Source organism: Lissotriton helveticus, chromosome 4_1 (genome assembly GCF_964261635.1).
Source record: "Lissotriton helveticus chromosome 4_1, aLisHel1.1, whole genome shotgun sequence".
In the NCBI taxonomy this organism is placed as follows: Eukaryota; Metazoa; Chordata; class Amphibia; order Caudata; family Salamandridae; genus Lissotriton; species Lissotriton helveticus.
Genome location: NC_136063.1, coordinates 1,431,412,024 through 1,431,434,829, shown reverse-complemented (window position 1 = coordinate 1,431,434,829; position 22,806 = coordinate 1,431,412,024). Strand labels below are relative to the sequence as shown.

The window sequence follows — 22,806 nt, the reverse complement described above, 5'->3', positions numbered from 1 at the left end:
ATTGTGATGGCTCGACTCGTGCCTAGATTCTTAGAGCCAATCCCGAGCCCTGGATGGGCTCTACGAATGTGCTGCCTTGTCCACCTCTATGGCTCATAAAGTGCTTCGTAATACATACACTTTCGCATTTTCAAAGCACTGTATCTACCAGGTGCAACTACATTTTAGGGATTTGCCCTCATTTCACTGAGCTTGTAATCATGGACTCCGAGGCCGTCTTTCGGAATTCGAACTGTAACCTGCAGTTCACTAACAGTATCAGTGGACTCGAGTTGATAAATTGAAGTATTTCCCGTGTACTTTAAAGCCTAAAGATAAGCCCGAAGGCAACTGCGTGCCCGGATATGTTTCTGTACCACACTGCACAGCGCGTGACACTAGTTTCTTAAAAACATAATTGTTTGAGAAGTTGGAAAGGCAGGCACGTCAAGAAGTCTTCTCGATTTTTCCACTTTTGATACTACAGGGAAAGTAGAAACATTAAGTAATGTTTAAACAAAAAAGCTAGACTTACTCAGCAACAGTTACTATATGTGACCGGTTTGTGAGAAATCACAGTTCGGAGGCCTTGGGCGCGCGATAAGTGGCCTGCATGTCATCCTCCCGACCTCCAGTCGCCTCCCTTGCCTCGTACTTACGCTTCTCCCTCAATGCCGAAGTTTGCCGAAGAGCTTCGGGTGTTTCCGTGGGGCGGATCTTCGGCTCTTTCCGTGCTCTTTCGGCTGTCTCCGGCAGTCACGGTTTCTCTGGGGTAGCTCACGGGGCTCCCGGCTGAGCCCGATCCCGGAGCTCTTCTGCTGCTGGTGCCGCGGCGCGGAGGGCGCTGGAAGATGGCGGCCGGGCTGAGGGTGGAGCGCCGCGCCCGGGGTCCCCGGCAGGAGGCTGCGGGTCTGTGATGCGCGCAGGGCGGCCGGGCATGGAGCAGGCTGCGCCTGGGAGCTGTGCACAGGATTCCCGAGCCCGGCGCCGCCCGCAGCGCCCTCGGGGCTTCGCGTGATTGCAGCCGAACTCCAGGGAGTCCGTAATCCCGGGAGGGAGCCGCCGTGCAGAGCAGACATGTCTGACAGTAAAGTCAAAGTGGCCGTCAGGCTCCGGCCCATGAACCGCCGAGGTACGATGCACTTTTTTCAGTTTTCACCTCCGCTCTCTTTTATTTTATTTGCGATATCGCTGAGCTCAGATGTCTTTCTCCCTATGTGCGAGGGCCATTGCCATGTGCTGCTGGCAAAGTTGGGATGCACACTTGTCTGGCTGACTTCTTTGCCTTACATAGGTGTGTTCCTGCACTTTTTGTTATCCACACTTGTCTTCTTCCACTTTGCTTCCACAGTAGTCTAGCCTCGCTGTTCTGCATTGCATGACTTTTTCGATGCACATCTTAAAACAAAATACACCCTCTTGTTATGCTTTTGGCTCACGCTGGTGCTATGTTTCATATACTTTGTTTCCATGTTCCATTATCAAGATGCTTTGTACAATTGTCGAGTCGCAACTTTTGTTTTTGGCAGTTGATCCGTGCAAGTTTTTTGTTCAACGCACTTGTCTTTTTTTTCTTAGACATTTGCCTTGTTTTACCCTCATTGTTGGCAGTTGTATAGGTTCCCCGTTTTGTTGCTGCATGGGTGTATTTCTACAACTTGCTTTATACGGCATTTTATTTTAGTTTTAATTTGCACAGCTGTTGCTTGTTTTTTCCTTGTCTGTTCCACTGTTTCTCTTTTCTTATTTCCACGTTTGTATTGTTGGTTATTTTTCGTTGTTGTTCTTTGATCACTAATCGCTTAATTTCCTGTGCCTCCTTTTCCATCTGTTAGAGCTGGATCTTAGCACGAAGTGTGTGGTGGAGATGGAGGGCAACCAGACGGTGCTGCACCCCCCGCCTGCCAACGCCAAGCAGCCAGACAACAGGTAGGCGAGCTCAAGGCAGTGCAGCTTTATGGCGTACTGACACTAGAGGGACTAGGCGTCCCCGATTTGCCGGGAAACTCCCGGGGTTTCTATATTTGTCGCAGCAAATTTCGGGAAATTTGGCTACTGTCCCGGTTTTTTGAGAGGGTAAACTAAAAAAACAACGAGGCACTTTTTTATTTAGGTATTCATAAAAAGGGCTGGTTAGCAGCTGTTATGACTAAGCAATTTAATTAGGAGGTAATATGCTGGTTTTAAAAAGTGCATTTTATTTTCTTAGTGCCTCTTCTGTGTTTCTATGTTGATGAGCACTGTCATTCTTTGCCACTTTGTTGATGTAAAATGTTAGTCCTTCCTCCATTTTAGCGAAATGCCCCGGTTTTTGAGTCGCACGACCTGGTCACCCTAAGTCCGACACCCTATATTTGCATTCTTCGTGCACAATCCCCATAACGCACACTATAATGTGGAGGTGGTAGGTGCAGAGCTGATTAATTGTATGTGCTCCTTATATGATGTAAGCGAAAATTTAATATGGCATTCAAATGTAATCTGGTAGATGATGTTGGGATGAGTGAGCCAAAAAACGTGTCTATGTTCTGCACTTAAAGTTATGTTATTATTTTGTATCGGGCTGTATTATATTCCGCCGAATCATATATGAGTGAGGCGTTTGGTGATCGTATCAGTTCTGGGATCTGAGTCATTTGTTATGTTATCGGAGAATTGTATGGCACTGTTAGTATGGTAATCTCAGGGCTGTCAGATTCTGGTACCTTCTCACCCTGTTCTTGGGATTCTGTCACAGACCAGAGTCTATTTCCTGTTTGCGGAGGGTCACCAGTAGCCTGGGGTTGGCTGAAATATCCTATGTAATGTACGGTGTGTGAACCTGGAGATCTTTACTCATTTCGGTACTTGGCATCAGAATGCCCGCTTCCAATGTTGCTAGGTACAGAAAATGAAGCATTGACTGGTAAAGTGACTTGCCCAGGATCGCAGAATCGTTTGGGCATGAAGAGCTGGGATTTCAGCCCAGAATCCTTAGTTCCCATTGTTTAATTTAGATACTGGACCTTATGACCTCAGGAATTTACTTTGATGGATATGCATGACACTTCGGTCATTGTTGTCGTTCTGGAACAAAAGTAGTGATCTGTATTAGAAATAAATGTGAAGCTCTTATGCATCATATCAAAGGTGTTTTCACTGAACTGCTCAATGCTGTTGCAGCCTACATAAGTATTCTTGTGGAAAAAATATAGTTTGAAGTTTCAGGGGATTCTGTGAAAATAATTATAAAGTCAAACATTACTATAATTTTAATTTTTCTTGTTTTGCAAGTGGACTCATCCAAATAAGAAAAGTACACTTAGTGTGTGTGTCTGACATTGTGCTAACACGCAGAGTAGACACTATCGCCCTCTGAGCCTGGACGGAGCCAGGTTAGGGACACGGGGCCAGATCAACAATGGAGGTAATAAAAGACCCCTAAGGATAGTAGGGTGGGCATCTGTGACACTGAAGCCGTGCTTGCAATACCTTCAGTGCTCAGTTGCCAGATCATAGAGGCTTGTGTTTGCTGTAAGATCCACATTTGCCTAGCAGCATGCACCGCTGAGGGCTAGGTCTGAAAATCAGGGGGGCTCGCCGTTCCCAGGCCAAGGCGGAGGCCTTGTCCCGGCTGTTGGGTGGCTCGTACGTAGGTATGACGGGTCAGAGATGCAAGTCCATATGGTGCCCCACAGGCATCGGTTTATGTGCCCTCTGCTTGGAAGCAACCTTCACTCGAGTTCCACAGGTGTAATGTTTGAGGTTTTGATATGGTGCCTGTTGGTTCTCACATGCGCCTCCATGAAGTCCCTGATGATACTGCTGGATTTGAGGGAGCATGCCTTCCCAGCGTGGTACGTGATACGGTGCAAGGCACTATTGGAGCTACGCTTCCTACTTCTTCAGTGTATTGTTTGACGACTTTACATATTGACTACAGTGAGCGTTTGCTAATTTTGTATTTGGCTGCATATTTTAAGATTTAGAATTGAAGTGGGTGCAGTGTTGCGCCAGTGTGCTTAAAATCTACACAGTGTCCAATGGTTGCTGCTCAAACACACACCTGTGCTCACTGTTCAGATTTAAAAACATCTCTTTTAGTAGAACTCAATTGTCTTAAGTCGAAGGCCGTGGGAATGATTATGCCTGAGATGGAGGCAAGAACAACTGAGATAAATGGCATTTTGAAAGCTCGAGTGCAGGAGCAATATTTCTGATACTGTTTTCACTCCCATCTGTCTAGGGCTACTTTATATCCTGAAGAGCTAGGTTGAATTTCATAGGCAAGTGTAAGCTATCTCAGGGTGTTGTGAAGCAAAGAAACTCCTTAGGACATGCAAAGTGTTTCATTGAACAGGTGGGCCTCTCTCTAGACTAAGCATGCAGTCTCTCTTATTTGCTCCTCTTCTGCTTGCAGGATTTGGGGGTTAGTTTACTTCTGTCACAAGCTGATGTTGGAGACACTTGATGTACTCATTCGAGGCCTGCCTCTGGCTGCCTTCAAGAGAGTTGATGTTGGTCAGGTGGTTGTGGCCTGACACACTGAAGGTTAATCGTTCCTGTAACTGCCTTCACATCTGTAGGAGTACATGGCAGCGCACATACCAGCTTTTTAGCAAGACTGCCTCTGTAGGGCAGCAATGTGCACCTGCCCAGTGACATCTTGAGGCATTATTCTTATTGACCCACAAAAGCAAACCAAAATGGCAGAAAAAGTTTGGTATTAAGGTTGTACTTGTCAAAAACCATTAAAATTGAAGAATTGAAAAACATGAATACGCGTATTGTGTTCTCCATCCGTAGAGTACCATATTCCCCCACAAAAGGACCATTAATTAATGTGGTGAAATCTAGGCGCGCGCAGTCTCTTCGCCCACAATATTCTTTCAGGCCCTCTTGGGCTTTCCACCAACATCTTCATTGAGCTGAACATCTGCAACAGATGAGCGCTGTTTGCTGTGACAAATGCAGCCAATAAAACACAAAAAACTCTGCAACAAAAGGCTGCACTCCAGTGAAACTGGCAAATGATTGACCCGAAAGGAGGGCACGCGGCTGGCCATGTCTCTGTTCTTCTAGATATTCGAATGATGGACTTTTTAGGGCGAGAATGTAAATTTCATGAAAAAACTAAAAAGTAGGCGGCCGAGGTGACGCTCTAGCAAAGCAAAGGAACTTCTGGTTTGTGTTATCCATGAGCAAACGGGTATGTTTAATTTAGATTTGCTTTGATGCCAACAACAAAGAAGTACAACAACAAGAAAGCATTTACTTAAAATCTGTTAAAATAACTCCTGAAGATAATGTATTTATTAACAGTGTAGTCCATTTAAGTATTTTCTCTTCCAATTGATGTAATGAACACCTATGGACAGAAACGTTTGTTTTTTTTAGTCCATGTTACAGTGGTCTAAAACTAAATGCACTTGATTTTCACACACAATTGCTTCTTATCCTAGTACGTTTGAGGCGTTTTTTTCAAACTTGCATTTAGAATCTTAGTTTTGTGCAGTCGTTTTCCTATCTGGTTTAAGTGATAACAGCACTATATGAATGGGAACTACCATGCTTAACAACTACCCTTTTAAACGTTTTACATTCTATGTCTGGCTTCAGACTTGCGAAAAGTTCCATCTGTCGAGAGTACTTTCCCCCCTTTCTTTTTAATTCCCGAATTAGACAATTTGATCTTTGTCAGGGACTGTTGCGTGATAGTGGGGTGAGCCAGAGAACGGGACTCGCACTGTGCAGACGGGGACGGGTGCAGCCTGGCGACAGCTGTGACTGCAGCGTCACACTCGCCGAGAGGCCGGTGGCTGCAGAGTTCAAAGAGAGTCCCGTTATTAAAGCCACAGAACGCGTTGGATTGTGAAATATGTTCGCTGTCATTTGTTTTCCCCACCATGCTCTTGTTTAAACAACTATTGATTTTTTTTTTTTTTTTTGCTAAACTGAAAATTTGGCTGAGTTGTATGTACAGCAAACTAGCCAGAGATTACTTTTGCGGAACATGTCATGCCACAAACCATGCATGTACATCGAAAGGCCTTTAACTTTCATACGCAGTAATTCCCCCTAATTATATTGAGCCCTGTTGCTAAACGGAGAGAAAATGAAGTAACGGTCTCAGAAATCTGGCGTATGACTGTGAAGCCCTTGGGAAGAATGCTGCTGGCGCGGGGCCAACATACCAATGCACCAGACTGTAAAAATAGATCGGAATAGGAAAAGTTGTGTGGACGGGAGCATGGTGCGTCCGCCCACCCCCACCCAGGCCCTGAAACAACTACCTGTTGCTCTACGCAGACTCTAATTCACGACTGCTGTTTTTCAGGGAAACGCAAGTTGAAATACAGTGCCTTCAGCGGTGTGTCGATAGCAGAGCGGAAGAAATGCCATTCCAGCAATAGAGACTGACTCCTCATCTCATAAGTGGTTGATTGGTGATCCAAAACAACGGGGTAGTTGTTGCTACAAGTTATTGTCTTGTGGCACCTCAAAGATTGCACCCCGTCTGGGTTCACCGCTAACCCTCCATGTATGTATGTGGGATTTGTGCAGCGTGGACCTAGCCGATAGGCGGCTTAGCTTTATGCAGGGTCAAAGGCAGAGATGCAGTCGGCAAGTGATTGGAAGGGCAGCGCGTTCTGGTAGTGGAAGTGGACCGTTGCTGCGTCACAATATGGTGGCCCTTAAGGATGTGTGTGCGCCTGTTCGGCTCTTTCCTAAACGGCCCAAGCTTCCCCAGGGTTATTGGGCTGCCCTGTTGTTCGATTATTTGCCCAAAACTGGAGCTGGGAGACGCTATTGATTCTGGCTCTCGGTTATGTTAGTGGACTGTTTGTTTACGTGTGCTTGAATTAGGGCATGTGTTGAAAAGCACGACCTGTTACCGTGATAAGAACTGGAATCGCTAAGATAATACCACGTAGTAGATGGAAGGCCTATTTGACCTTGTTGCTCCCTGCACAGTGGGCACTTTGCCCCTGTTCTTTCTGCTTTTCACAACCCGTTCAAAATTCCCTTCCTACCTTTTCCCTGGCCTAGATGGAGAACAAACAGAGGCCAAAATGAGCCCTTGAATCTGTCTGCATGACATAGTTGTGAGTTCCTCAAGTGGGTAGTACAAAGCCCACCAATGTGCATGTCTGGGACAGTTGGATGACTTAAGTGAGGCATCAGATCTTAACCCCTTCCACGCTGATGACGAGCTGGGCTCGTCATGGCGTAGCCTCCTCGCACGCTGATGACGAGCCCAGCTCGTCACGTAAAGTGCGCTTTAAAAAATCTCAGCGTACGAGCGGAATTCCGCCCGCACGCATGCGGTTAAGGAGGCAAAGGCTTGTGTGCAAGAGCCTCTCCGCAATCTAAAATAGGCCACACTTGGTTTAGCTTTAGGCCAAAGTTGAAGTACAAGCCGTCTAATATTATAAACTGATAAGGGTGAACAGATCCAGAGCAAGCCTTTTTGAGTGTTTATAGGAACGTACCTCTTTTCCTCATTAGTTTACAGCCTACCAGACAGCCCAGCTTTCTGGTTTGCTAAAGACATCTTGGAGACCTAGGAATGCATTCAGCCTGTTGGCTGCCATTGGCTTTGTGGTTTGTAACTTGCATTGTTTTGCTTCCCATTTGCTGGCTTTGGCTTTAGCAAAACTGTATCTATGTGCAAATGTAATGGTCATTTCAATTGCAAATGTGTTGTCTGTAATGACGGTGTGCTACCACACCATTAATACTCCACTCTAGTCTGCTCCCCTCCACACCACTGCACTCTGCACTCTGCATCACTCCATGCCACTGCACTCTACACCTCTCTTCTTCACCCTGTACCACTCTACTCTATGGCAATGCACTCTTTCCCCACTCTACACCACTGCATTCTTCACCACTTCACTCTACACCGCAGCACTCTACACAGCGGCCGTCTAGGCCACACCAATCTACTGTGCACAATTCCACTCAACTCCACTATACTCTACAGCGCTGCATTCTATGCCTCGACCAGTCTATACCAATGCACTTTACTCTGTAACACTCAACTCTATGCCCCTGCACATTACGCCTATCCAATGTACGCCACTCTAATCTACTCTGCACAACTGCACTCTACACCACTGCACCACTTTACTCTATGCCTTTTACACTCTATGCAACTGCACTCTACCCTGCACCACTTCACTCTACCCTGCACCACTTCAGTCTACTCTGAAACAATTTACTCTATGCCACTCTGCGCTACTCCATGGCACTGCACTCTGTGCCAATCTACCCTTAACCACTGCACTCTACGCCAATGCACTCTACACAACTACACTCTCACTGCACTCTGCCTCTGCACTCTACCCTGCATCACTGTACTCTACACCAGTACTCTGTATGCCACTCTATTCCACTCTACACCACTGCACTCTGACACTCTTCTTTGCAACACTGCACCTCTGCCACTGAACTCTACGCCTCTATACTCTGCACTCTGTGCCACTGCACTCTATGCCTCTCTGCACGGCTGCACTCCTTGCCACTGCACTCCGCTCCCCTGCACTCTATGGTACTATGCTCTACTCTGCCCCACTCTATGCTACTCTACTCCGCAACTCTCTACGACACTTCACTCTGTGCCACTCTACTCTGAACTGCTGCCTTCTGCATCACTCAACTCTGAGCCTCTCCACTCTCCCCCACTGCAATCTACTATGCACCACTCTAATCTGCGCCACTACATTCTACGATGCTGCTTTGTTCGCCACTGAATTCAATGCCACTACACTCTATGCCACTATACTCTGCAACACTCAACACCAATGCACTCTACACCAGCCCACTCTATGCGACTCCACACTATGCCACTTCCCACTTTGCCACTCCAATACACAACACTATACTCAACTCTTCACCATTCCACTCTACACTATTCTCCTCGACACCACTAACTTTTACCCATGCTGAATAGCAGCCACACTCAATCAATCAATCAAAAAATGTATATAGCGCGCTACTCACCCGGAGGGTCTCAAGGCGCTTGGGGGAGGGGGGTCTGCTACTGCTCGAACAGCCAGATCTTGAGTTGCTTCCTGAAGGAGAGGTGGTCTTGGGTCTGGCGGAGGTGGATAGGGAGGGAATTCCAGGTCTTGGCTGCCAGGTAGGAGAAGGATCTTCCTCCCATGGTGGCTCTTCGGATGCGTGGAATGGCGGCGAGGGCGTGGTTGGTCGAACGAAGTTGGCGGGTGGGAGTGTAGAAGGTCAGGCGGTTGTTAAGGTACCTGGGGCCCAGGTCATGGAGAGTCTTGTGTGCGTGGGTGAGGAGGCGGAACTTGATTCTCTTGTTGACGGGGAGTCGGTGCAGGTCTCTCAGGTGTCCGGAGATGTGGCTGCGGCGGGGGATGTCCTGGATGAGTCATGCGGAGGCGTTCTGGATGCGTTGGAGTCTCTTCTGTAGTTTGGCTGTGGTTCCAGTGTAGAGGGTGTTTCCGTAGTCCGGTGACGAGTGCCTGTGTGACCGTCTTCCTGGTTTCGGTGGGGATCCATCGGAAGATCTTCCGGAGCATGCGTAGGATGTTGAAGCACGAGGCCGAGACGGCGTTGACTTGTCTGGTCATCGAGAGGGAGGAGTCCAGGATGAAGCCCAGGTTGCGTGCGTGGTCCGTTGGTTTGGGTGCACTGCCCAGGGCAGGGGGCCACCAGGAGTCGTCCCAGGCAGAGGAAGATGGTCCCAGGATGAGGACTTCCGTCAAGCCTGAGTTGAGTTTCAAGCGGCTGTTCTTCATCCACTCGGCTACTTCTTTCATCCCTTCGTGTAGGTTGGTTCTGGCGGTGGCTGGGTCCTTGGTGAGGGAGAGGATCAGCTGAGTGTCGTCGGCGTAGGAGATGATGTTGAGGTTGTGTTGGCGTGCGATGGCCGCGAGGGGGCTCATGTAGATGTTGAAGAGGGTGGGGCTGAGTGATGATCCTTGTGGTACGCCGCAGATGACTTCGGTGGCCTCGGATCTGAACGGCGGGAGGCGAACTCTCTGGGTTCTTCCGGCGAGGAACGAGATGATCCACTCCAGAGCCTTCTCTTGGATTCCGATGTTCCTGAGGCGTTGTACTAGGGTGCGGTGGCAGACAGTGTCGAATGCTGCGGAGAGGTCCAGGAGGATGAGGGCAGCTGTTTCCCCGTTGTCGAGCAGGGCTCGGATGTCGTCAGTGGCTGCGATGAGGGCGGTCTCGGTGCTGTGGTTGGCTCGGAAGCCGGGCTGTGAGGGGTCGAGGGATCCGTTCGTCTCGAGGAAGGCGGCAAGCTGTCGGTTGACGGTCTTCTCGATGACTTTAGCAGGAAACGGGAGGAGCGAGATGGGGCGGAAGTTCTTGAGGTCGGTGGGGTCAGCTGATGGTTTCTTCAGGAGGGCGCTGAGTTCGGCATGCTTCCAGCTCTCCGGGAAGGTGGCGGTGCTGAAGGAGCAGTTGATGACGTCTCGGAGTTGGGGTGCGATGACGGAGGCGGCCTTGTTGAAGATGTGGTGGGGGCATGGGTCGGTTGGTGATCCGGAGTGGATGGTGTTCATCGTGTGGATGGTGTCTTCGGTGCTGACCGGGGTCCAGGCGCGGAGGGTGATGGTGGGAGGCGTCGGTTCGGTGGTTGGGTGCGTGGGCTGTGTGCCGAAGCTGTTGTGGATGTCGGCGATCTTGCTGTGGAAGAACGAGGCGAGTGAGTCGCAGAGTTCTTGCGAGGGGGTAATATCGTTGGTCCCGGCGTTGGGGTTCGAGAGCTCTTTGACGATGTTGAAGAGTTCTTTGCTGTTGACTGTGTTGTTGTCTAGTCGTTCTTTGAATGCTGTCTTCTTGGTGGCGTGGATCAACTGGTGGTGTTTGCGGGTGGCGTGCTTGAGGGTGGTCATGTTGTCTGTAGTCGGGTCTTTGCGCCAGGCTTTCTCGAGGGTGCGGCAGTTCTTCTTGGAGTTCATGAGATCGTTGTTGAACCAGGAGGCCTTCTTGCTGCCGGGTCTGCTGGGATGGTTTTTCAGGGGTGCGAGGTCGTCAGCGCAGTTGGTGATCCACTGTGTGAGGTTGTTGGCTGCCTGGTTGGGGTCCGTTGAGCTGGCGGGAGGATTCAGGTTCAGGGATGTGAAGAGCTGGTCGGAGGTGATCTTGTTCCAGCTCCTGCGGGGAGCCTGTTGCGGGTGGTGGTGGGTCGTGGTCCTTTTGAAGCTGAAGTGGACGCAGCTGTGGTCCGTCCAGTGGAGTCCGGTGGAGTGACTGACGGAGACGTCCTTGCTGGAGGAAAAGACGGGGTCGAGCGTGTGTCCGGCGTAGTGGGTGGGGGTGTTCACCAGTTGCTTGAGTCCGAGGTTCTCCAGCAGGGTGGTGGTGTTGCTGTCCTTGTTGTTCTCCAGGTGGAAGTTGAGGTCCCCTAGGAGGATGTAGTCAGCGGAGGAGAGAGCGTGCGGGCTGATGAAGTCTGCGATGTCTTCGCTGAATTGTGTGCGGGGTCCTGGGGGTCTGTAGATGAGGGTACCTCTGAGTGTGGTCTTGGGGTCGGTGTGTATCTGGAAGTGGAGGTGTTCGACGGCGGTGAGGGTGTCGTCGGAGTTGGTCGTGATGCGGATGGTGTTCTTGTGGACGATTGCGATGCCTCCTCCTGTCTGGTTGACGCGGTCCCTCGGGTGATCTTGTATCCGTCCGGGATGGCGATGTCGGGCGCTGAGGAGGCGTTCATCCATGTTTCCGTGAGGAAGGCGACGTCTGGAGATGTGGTGTCGAGCAGGTTCCAGAGTTCCACGGCGTGTCTGTGGACGGAGCGGGTGTTGAGCAGGATGCACTTCAGGTGGTTGCTGCTGGTGCTCGGCTTGGCGGGTGCGGTGCAGGTCCGGATGCAGGAGAAGTTGCAGGATCAGCAGCGGAAGGGTCTGTGGGTGCGTCGCGGGGTGGCTCGGTAGCATCTGGGGATTCTGCCGGTGTTGAGTGTGGCGGCGTCGTAAGTCCGGCGGGTGGGCTGGCATCCTCGGGGGCCAGGGGTTCTGGCGCTGGGCACGGTCCAGGCGCGGACGGGCTTGCCTTTGGCGCGCCTTCGGCGCACCCGCTGCGCGTGCGTGGAGGCGTCATAAGAAGGAAGCCGGGAGGGAGGGTCCGCTGGGTGGCGGGAGCGGGGGGACCAATCGGCTGGCGGGGGGGCGGGGCCGCAGGAGGCAGCGGTGGGAAAGTCGAGTGCGGGTGGGCGGGCGGCTCAGCGGCGGCTGGGTCGCCTACAGCGGAGCAAGAAACAGGTAGCAGGAGGAGCGTGGGGGCGACCAGGCGTAGGCAAGGCTCAGTGGTCGCTCCCGAAGAGAAGGCAGAAGTCCCCTTAAGAAGGGAGCCGGGAGGGAGGGTCCGCTGGGTGGCGGGAGCGGGGGGGACCAATCGGCTGGCGGGGGGCGGGGCCGCAAGGAGGCAGCGGCGGGAAAGTCGAGTGCAGGCGGGCGGCTCAGCGGCGGCTGGGTCGCCTACAGCGGAGCAAGGATCAGGTAGCAGGAGGAGCATGGGGGCGACCAGGCCTAGTACAACATGGTTAAAACACATTGGCAAAGCCAGTAGCTCTTCCATAGGCGAGACCTATTGGCTTTACCATTGCTTGTTTTTGTTATATATTGACTATATGCTGTTGTGTCATCAGCTTTTGAAACTTGGGTTCTTCTGCTGTGCCATTGAATGTTTATTTGTTACAATGTCCTGAAAATATCTTACTTTAAATAGAGATTTGTATAGCGCTGTATTGCCATTAATATGGGGTTGCAGCGCTGTTAGATTCTACTAACTTCATGCCTGGGTCTTGATGATTCTGACCCACATCTTGATGCCATTATTTTTCAAAACACATTGTTAAAATGATGCTGATTTATGTCCGTATTCGTTGTTTTAGAATTGTCATAATAATAGTTATTCCACTTTTTAGTTTACTACTTTTCGGCTTATTCAGAAGCCTGGTGGACTCAGTTGTTCTATGTAGCATGCTCACCCAATCCTGCTATTTTTTGTTTTTGTTGTTTGCCTGTGCTATTGTTTCTTTTACATAATTGATGAGCAAAAAAAAGAGCCGAAACAAAAAGGTCGTAAACTGCACCTGAATTAGTGCAAGTGGAGAGCTGCACTTCAGGTGGCATAACACCCTTTAAAGGCGCCTAAATGTATCTATGCGGCACTCTGCCAAGTGCTTCCAAGGTAAGGCAAGGTGAGGCATTTCAGAGCCTGTAATAACATAACCATATTCCATAGCTCCCTGGCCTAAAAACATTTGAGACGAGGAGGACTCGCAGAAGATAGGCTTCTTCGAATATAATAAATGATGCATCATCGCAGTCTGACATTTGGTTAAATATTTAATGCAAGCTGACTGAAAAGTCAGCGGCGTGTAAGTTCTTTTAGCAAAAATCTAAGCCCAGTCTTGTTTTCACGGTAACTGATAATGTGGCAGAGATCCAGCGCAGTGGGTCTTGGTGGTTAGTGTCAGAAAGCAAAGCTGCATCTTTGTGGTAATGGTTTTGTGTTAAAACCATGGTCTTCTGGGCACGCGGAAGCTTTTTTGTCAGTATTATGGGTGCTAACGTGTTGTCAAAGTCTATTACAAGTGCATTTTTCATCTGCACTCGAAGGTAAAGGACTTTTTGCGTGTAGTACTACACTAATCCCCTTTCACTGATGGTGCATTTTGTTCTCTGGAACAGCAAATGCCAGTTATAAACATTCCTTAGCTGTAGCGATGCTGTTTCCTTGGAGACTTAGATTCGTTTTTAGCAATCGTGCTTTTCTTGCAAATACAAAAGTATGCATGTTAAAATTGTGCTCAGGATGCGGTGTTCCCAGACATGTGAAACATGTTGCCACAGATAATAAGTGTGTTTTGAGTACAGAATTCCTCTATCATCTTGATGTTCTAAAGACATGTGGCTATCCAGTTCTACTCCCGCCACTTGATATTTCTTAGAGTTCCCAGCTTACATTTTTTGGCATATAAGTAAGCAGCACAGGAAATAAAATTGATCAAGTTGTTCACGAACACTCATTTTGGTGAAGTGGGAAAACAAGGATCAGAACATTAGTCTCCAGAAGCCTCAGTGAACAATTTAGAATACAGTTTCCTGCCGTAGTTAAGTCTTTAAAAAAAAAAAAAGGGAAAGTGTTCTACACATTTGTATTTAGGACTGTGATCTGTTACATTTGTTGACCTCAAATGTTGGAATCAATTTTTTGCATTAATTTCCACTAGACCCTCTAAAATGTGATTTCTTTGTAGATCTTGTCTTTTATTTGGATAGGACTTCAAAACTTGTTTTTGGAGTTATGGAAAAGTTTGTTTTACCCTGTGCACTGCTGACGCTTGAGCCCCATTTCCGGCTCATTATTCATATTTATGAATAGCTGCACTTTTGCTGAGAACCTTGATTCGTAGCAATTGTTCGTGATTAACCTGGATGAAATGATAGATTTCTGGAATTCTTTGTTAGTCAAGGTGTTTCCAGTGGTGGCTGACAGGGCGTAGGGGACAAAATATAAAAATAAAACCACTTACCTCCTCACAGCCACCGGCCTCCGTCCCTCCTCCATCTTTTCTTCAACCCGGAAGGAGAAAGCACACAGGCTCCCCTAAGCCAATCACAACGCTGCAATGCAACGTTGTGATTTGTCTGAGCCCCGTGGTTCAGGGCTCAGACAGGGACTGGGACCCTGTGCATGTTCTCCACCTAGGCTGTGTATTACAGCCTGGTCGAGAATATGCTAAGTACGTATGACTGTTTGGCTGACCCAACACGGTTGGCCAAACCGTCAATGGTTCTTAATGTGCACACACCATTCCTCCTCCCAGGCTGTGACACGAGCCCTGCCTGCCCTGATGCAGTCCTAAAGCTATGAAAACTAAAATGAAAATAACGATGTGATTATCATTTTATTTTGCCTGCTCTGAGGGCAGTGGGGCGACGCTCCTCCCCCTTAGCGGAGCTGCCCCTGGGTGTTTCTTTTTTTTTTTAATGAATACAGCTCAGGAATTCTGGTAGCCTTCTTGTTGCTGTGTTTGTATTGCTCTTGTTCTGTATGTGTGTTGGCGGGGAGGGCAGTTTAATCACAGTTGGAAAGTCTTGTGCAGGTTCTGCTAGATGCCACCATGAGACCCTGAAATGTCTTACAAGACTTCAGCAAAGGCTTGGATGCCCTCGTTTCGACACCCACCTTTTTGTTCAAGATAATGTGGTGGGGGAGGCAACTGGTCTTCGGTAATTGGAGACGACCACGCACTCTCACTTACATAACATTTTCAAACTCTTAAAAATGCCCTTAAGTGTAGGAAAAAAGCTTAATTGTAGGGTTGGTGGTGAGGTTGAATTGTAGCATATTCCCATAGGCGAGGCTGACCTGCCGTCCTGGTTGTGCAGGGGCAATGACCGTTTTTACCATCTGCCCCAGAAAATTTCAGTAACTTTGGCATGTGTCCCGATATTTAGAGAGGGTCGAAAGAACACAGAGGCAAAGCTTTCATGTGTTTGTGTGCAGAATTATTTAGTAGCTCTTATAAAAAAATAAAAAAAATTAACACAGATGTACACATGTTCAAAAAGTTGCTTTTCCCTTGGTGCCTCACTGTCTGCTTATTCTATGTTGGTGAACACTGGCAATTAGTCCTTCTGTGCCTCCCAGGGGATGCAGAATTATAGTCCTATAGTTATGTTTGCAGAATGTCTCGATTTTTCATTTTTCAAAATCTGGTGACCCTACCATTGGAATCCCCCCCCCCCCCGTCCTTCTTAACTCCATCTGATCCGTCTCATGAGACTGGGAGGAAATGAGATATATTCCCATTTAAACTACATAGGCAGATATGGAGTATGCTTTGGTAATTAAGGTGGGACTCTTCCTCAAAGAGGGGTGATACGCCAGGCCAGGTTTCCAAAGCATGGCGCTCTTTCCATGATTAGATGTAATGTGATTGAGGTCTACCAATATGGACTCCAACCAAAGGCAAATGTTAGACTGGAATCCACCTTCAAATGAAACACTCAATGGATGGAATTATTATTGTGGGTATCGGTTGATTGGAGGGGGGTTGCCTGAAGAATCGCAACAGCGATAATGTGTCTGAGTTTAAAGTTGTTCAATCTAAATGAGCAGTGTGCTCAGAGCTTTTTGGAATTCTTAATGTTAAGGTGACTCTAAGGACCTCATTCGACAGCCCTGGCTTGTCGCTCTACCCCACCGCAGGTTGTCGATTCTGGGGCATCCGTAACTGTGGGGGCAGAGTTTATTATAAGTGGCACTCTTAGAGTCTTCTCAGAATTGATAAATTACAGGGGTAATATGTAATTAAGGGTCCCAGTTTTCCGTTTGTGCCGATTTGTACGGTAAATATATACAGAAAACAATGTGTTTACTGTCTGTGTTTATTTTTAAAAGCGGCAAAATGCAGAAAAATGTGCTTCTTGTGTGCGACTCTCCATGCTGTTTTTCGTGTTTTCCAGGACAACAGTAGAGCAGATAGACAACATGGGAAGTGAAAAATCAGTTTGAGATGTCCATAAATACAGGCATATGTTGACATGTAATTGTATTATAATGCTGAAATGTACCTGTAGGTGTAGTGTTTTGCTATATTTGGCTGCTTAAAATGCAAAAATATTGCAGGCAACAAAGTATGAGTAAATGTTCATCAGTTAAATAAATGCGGAAACATACAGTTTTACTATTCCATTTATTCTCAAAACACAAAATAAATACGGATAAATTCATATAAGATGGCCAAAAAATAAATATGGATAAATACAGACAGAAATGTAAAAAAAAGGAACTAATGTATAACTGGGAGCTCTATATGTAATTCCATAATTTCTCGGGTTACTCCTCATTTCCGTCAAGTAGATACAGACACCCGGCCTACGAGGTTTCTGCAGGCGGGGTGTGTAAATGAGGGCATTTTGAGGCAGGCATCGATTGTGGTTGGAAGGGAAACATGGTGACGTTAAAATGACTGCTGAGAGTAATGGGAGGTTTCTATTGCTGGATTGAACCCTAGCATTCGGAGTCTGTTAACTGCCAAGAAGTATAAAAGTCAGATGAGTTTGGCTTCCTTGGTATGTGTGTGTTTTTTTTTTGTACTTGTTTTCTATTCGGTTGAAATGCCAAGAATCCACAGCGAAGACCAAATGAGCTACATTTTCTGTTTGTTCATTTTAAGATGGCTCAAAGAGACTTTCCATTTAACTCGGCACTCTAATTGTACAGTGGCAGCTTGAATTATAGAGAAAGTACGATTAACAATTTAAAATATTAAAAAAAACAAAGACCAATTTCAATGGGTTGTGTAATAAAAGTTTGCTGTAGGGCTTCTTGTAGATAGACTGTTCTCTTTTTGTCCTAAATCCAGCAGTATTCTGGTCGTGTTTTTGGTTCTCTGCCCTCTTGAGAATGTGTGCAGAGACTTCTTGCAAGGCCTGTGTGATGGAACAGATATGTGAGTTTTTATAGTGCGTGAACAGCTGATGAATGGCTAAGGGAAAAAGGACAAAATTATAGTAGATGAAGTTTAAAAAAGATGTAAAATTGGACTGCAAATTCAAGTGTATTTTATGGTTTAAGGCGGTCAGAAATAGATCACCACGAATTGGCACTTGGGCGCATATGGTCCAGCTTGACCACGGCCATTGGCATTTTTGTGGTCTGTCATGCTGCACACTATTGTGCCAAGATCATTTGAGAGCTCAATTTGATGGGTTGGAAAATCTTGAGCAGGGACGGCCTATGATGGCAAAACATTGAGGATCTAATTAAAATGCCAGTTGGGAGAGGTGAGATCTGAAAATACTTGACTATAGGGTTAAGAAGTTGATATTCTCAGCTCTGTATATTGAAAGGTTATTGTAAAATCTTAGCCCACATGAGCCCCACCTCCCCAGTTAAACATATCCATGCTGTAATTGGCGTGTGCCTCTGTGGAGAGGAGTGTGGTGCCTGGTAGAACGGTTGCCTTGTAAGGAACTCTCACCATTCTGCTGATTTAGAAGCGAAGAAGATCGAAGATGGCATTTGACGTTGCCAAGGGAAATGTGGAATAAATGTGCAGTATACCACTGGGGAAAAGAAACATTCCCAGCCCAGCGGTAGATTAGTGTCCAGTCCACACTGATCAATATTTCCACAGCAGATTGAAATAGCACAAAAATGGAATTCTTGAAAATGAAGTTCTCAGAGAGAATTTTCTGGCATCTTATTCCTCTCCACAATAACTACAGAGACCATGTTGAGGTGTGATGTGTATGCCTTAAAAGCAACAATTAATGTAGAAAAGCTATAGAGCTTAGTGAGATGATGAAACAAATTACTCATGTTACTTTTCCGGGGCCCGTGATGAAGTTGGAGAGAATTTCTGAATCGGAGCAAAGACTAGGTATCAATATATCATGCTGAAGACAATGGTATTTGCATAATTCTGAAAGTACTAGTTTGGCGCTTGTGAATGACTCCTGTGTGAATATTGTTGATGAGCTTCAAGGCAATAGGTGGACTGGAATGCAAGATTTTCACCCTCTTTCTTAGAATTTTGTATTTTTGGCCATAACTGAGGGTATTGACAAATGTAAACGCATCCAACTTAATGCGTTAAGTGCTTTTAGTTGTACGCTCTGCAATTCCAGTCCTAAGCCAAATGCAACAGGGAATGAGATAAAGGGTAGATTACAACAAATTCGTAGTATATGGGTCATAAGGCCATCTGCATCTGTGTCCGACAGGCTCATCAGGTACGAGGTATCAAACAGGCCATGTGCCCCTGATTCAGGCTTTCACTGAACTTGGAGTGTAAGTAAATAGCAGTAGCTGGCGTCACCATTCTAAACTTTCTGATTGGCTGGGACCAACTTCATAATTCCAAATAGCCTGCTGCCAAGGGCTTACTGAAGGTCCCTCACACACAGTTATAGGCCTGGGCCTAATATGAGAGAAGTCCCTTTAAACACTAGTTTAACTGAAGGATGATAATACGCTTGGAGGATGTCGCAGCGGAGGCTAAAATGTTCTAAATTAAAAAGGCTGAAAAAGAAAGTCCAGCATTGGGTTGTTAGAGCAAAAGGCCTATATCGGCTGCTCCATTGCCTTCAGTGGAGCTTCCAGCACTGCATTGTTCTTTGACCCAGCCATTGTCAAATTGATTGTCATTGCAGAACCAGGGCTTGGGTCAAGCCATTGGGTCTTTCGTCCATAATTTTATTATAACATTGTGGATCACAGATATGAGGGAAGAGTGCTCCACACAGCCCCAGGTATTGAGGTGCAGATACATACACAATCTCACCTCTGCATGTGGTGATTGTTGATTCTACTGCGCAAAGCCAAGGTAAGTAGGGCTCTGGTAAAACCGGTTTATATGGGGCCTTTAAATTTCGAGAGCTCATGGTCTCCCTGTGCCCTGGGACATTTTATCCTGACTAGTCCTGGACTGTGCTTGCCAAGGTGGAAGAGTTTCAGTGCTTGTCCCAGAACGTATTCAGTGCTTCAACATGAGTCTTTACCAGCTTGTTTAACACACCATATTAAGCCTTGCTTTTCGAAAAGGGTCTGATTTTCGTAGCCGCAGTAGTGTGCGTGCAGGAGCCATCTGTTGCAGTGAATCATTCACGGACATTATTTCACTTGCCTTACAAAGACTGTATTTCCCTTTTCATCAGCGGGTAAGCTAAATCAGTGGGTTTAGCATTCAGCATGTATAAATGCAAACCCTTCCCTCTTCTATCCCACATGTCCACTGCTCAAATTAATGTAATATTCCCCTATACTAATTCCCCACTAATCCTGTTGGGTTCCAGGGTAGCGTGCTACCTGCCGAAAAATGCACCGGCACCTCATCAGTGGCAGCAAGTGCTAGATAAGTGCAAACCCTTCTCTCTTCTATCCTGTGGTAAATAAATAATTAATTACCGGATCTATTTTTGACTATAATTAATAAACAGGTAGCTCAATAAATAAGAGTCAAGATACGAGGTAGCTGAAGTTGACAGGCTTTAATAAGCATAAAGGACAGGGACAAAACAGCCTGTACGGGAATAGGATGGCAGGGCCCGGCAGCTGTCGGGCCGGATCTGGGAATTGGCTAGCAAACTTTAATATCCGTGCACAATATTTATAGTTAAACAAAATACATTGCATTCAATACAGTAGGCGTAGCAGTAGGCGGAGTTTGTAGCAGTCGCGAAAGATAAGGGCAAAACTGATGCAACAAGAAGGCGTGTACAGGGCGTATACATAGACATGTGATGCAAACGTAACAGAATATGTCATAAATGGGGCGGAAACATGGAGGGGGCTACCTGAGCAGCTGGGACCTCTAACCTAGTGGTGCGCGCAAACTGACAATGACGTGTTACTAGGGAGAACTGGGGGGCTATGACTTCTGCGCTAGAAGAGGAGACTAAAGTCTGGAGTGTCAGAGCGACATGTACCCAGGCATATCTAGTATCTAGTGTTTAGAGTACATGTTGATAGAATCCAAAAGTTATCAGGGCAAAGGCTAACAGACATTAAGACTGGTGCATGCATAATTCTTCATGTAATGCGTGTGCGAGGAATATTCTATGAATATTAATACAGTATTTCTCTCACATGGAGACATAAAGGCTAGACCATGACGGAAACTATTGATGCGATTCAGTAGCTTAGGAATGCAGAGAAGGAGGGCTGGACTGATAACTAGAATCATAACATACTCTTGGCAGACTGGGAGGCAGAGCCAGGCCGAGCCGGGCACTGCGAGACATGAAAGTAAGCTAAGGGTCAGGGATACAGGTGGGGGCTGTATCGCTCCTCGGAGAGGGTTCAGGAAACAGGAGCTGAATCTGAGTCCGGGCCCTTTTGAGGCCTAGAAACGGGGATAATTCAATGAATTAACGTGCACACTGTAAAACGTGGCAACGTAGCTTTACATAGGCCTGATATTCGTTGTATTCACGATAACTGGAAACTGACATACTAGAGATGGACACAACTATAATTGCGTCTCTAATCGATCAGAAGGGGAATACATGCATATCGATCATGCACATATAACATAAGATGGGGAACACGTAGGCACATACAACATGGCAAAATTTACTTTTCCACATTCCCTCCTTGTGCCCTACGTTTCCATCAGGAAACATCTATATTCATGATACCATCTATCATTTCATATAGCATCATTTGCTCGTCTCGAATTGTCTTGGAACGGGGTTTAGGACTAGGAATACAAGAGGTAGCGCACATGCCGCAAATCGCAGGGCCACATTGTATACAGAGGCAGCAACTGAATATGATCATTACTGCAATACCTAGGAATGACAATACTTTCCATCCCCAAGCAGATATAATACTCCAGAGCCAACCGGACCATGTCCAGGTGCCTGGATTCTGGTGTAACTGATGGGCAATTTTATGAAGTCTGGTTATAGCTGAATAAACAGACGGTGCGTTATTAGGAATGAAAATGCAGCAACTAGATCCGATGACTCTACATGCTCCTCCTCTATCGGCCAGTATGACGTCAAGAACGAGACGATTTTGGAGCACGACAAATCTCATAGCAGATTGCTCTTCAGTTAAGTTACCTAGAGCAGAAGTAGTCTCACTCACTACTGCTTCAAGGGTTCTGGTTAGTCTACGGATTAACTTACTATTCTGGATAGGTCCTATAAAGAAGAAGAAACCTTTATTGAAATCTGTATACTGTTCTAGAGTAGTTTCAGTTTGATCGACAATTGGGGACTCGATCTCCCTTCTATGTCTGACGTGTACTAGATGTGTGTTTCTGTGATAATCAGATGGGGCTAGAAAAACTGGTGGCAGTAGGAAGGCAATGTAACATGTTCCATCCCAATCAAGGGGCAGACGAACATATGCGGTCTGACCACAAACAAAATAAGAATGACGTGAAGCTTTGAAAATAGATTTCCCACTGTCACTATACTCAACAGTAGTAGTACAATCACTATGTCCTACATGTGCGGAACCATTATTTCTGACACATAATTCGCCTTTGACTGGTAGTACTGAAATAGCAGGTAAGTCTGGAGTAGTATCTGACTGAACATTCAGGACCATAAAATTCGAAGAATAATTACCTAAATTATAAACTTCATTTTCTAGATCTAACCCTGTTCTATGGGAGAGACCTTGCTTGTCTGGAAAACATGTTCTATTCAGAAGGGACATATCATTTGAAGATGACGTTAACGTGGACCATGCTCCACACGAACCATTATGTGAAAACGGATAAGGAAAGAGTGGCAGAACTCCCTTCGGTGTCTGGAAAGGGGGGAGTCGACCACACACCCAACAATTAGTGGCATTGCTGGTCTGGTGTGAATAGTGTAACATTCTTATAAATGTATTATTTCTCATAGCAAGACGATAGGATAACTCGTGAGGAGGCAGATCACTAAATGTGTGCTCTACTGTAGCATTAGAAAACTTATTTACATGAGAAACTGGAAAACATAAATGTAATGCATAACTTGTGCAGGTAACCATCAAACTTAAGAATAATAAGAAACTTAGAAAAACGATACATCTTATAGAGTTTTGACTAACTCTCTCACTATGGGGGTCTATCTCATACATGTCAGATACCTGTCTAACCGTTTCACCAGAGAGGGACTTAGACAATTAAACTGGCTGACTTATTTTACTAGACCGGAGCTTTAACTTATACTCCTGTTGCGGAGTTTTCTCTAACAGAGGAACTTTCAGTTCAGGATTCAGATCAATGTCTGGTTTCAGGCAGTCTTTAGAAATGGAACAGTCCTTAAAAATGTTCTTGTCTGGTAGTCCATGAAATTTCTTGATATGGGACAGATGGACCCACCCCTTGCGGCCCTCCAACTT

The 22,806-nt window shown here is 46.6% G+C and overlaps 1 protein-coding gene across 1 annotated transcript in view; it reads left to right on the top strand.

Moving 5' to 3' along the window:
• Positions 1–905: 905 nt before the first annotated feature.
• The window catches only part of KIF13A (kinesin family member 13A), an 836,323-nt gene continuing 814,422 nt past the window's right edge, over positions 906–22,806 (top strand). The window contains exons 1-2 of the mRNA XM_078687977.1: positions 906–1,111; positions 1,815–1,908. Of these exons, the coding sequence (XP_078544103.1) occupies positions 1,057–1,111; positions 1,815–1,908 (149 nt within the window). The 5' untranslated portion in view covers positions 906–1,056. The remainder of the gene's footprint in view (positions 1,112–1,814; positions 1,909–22,806) is intronic.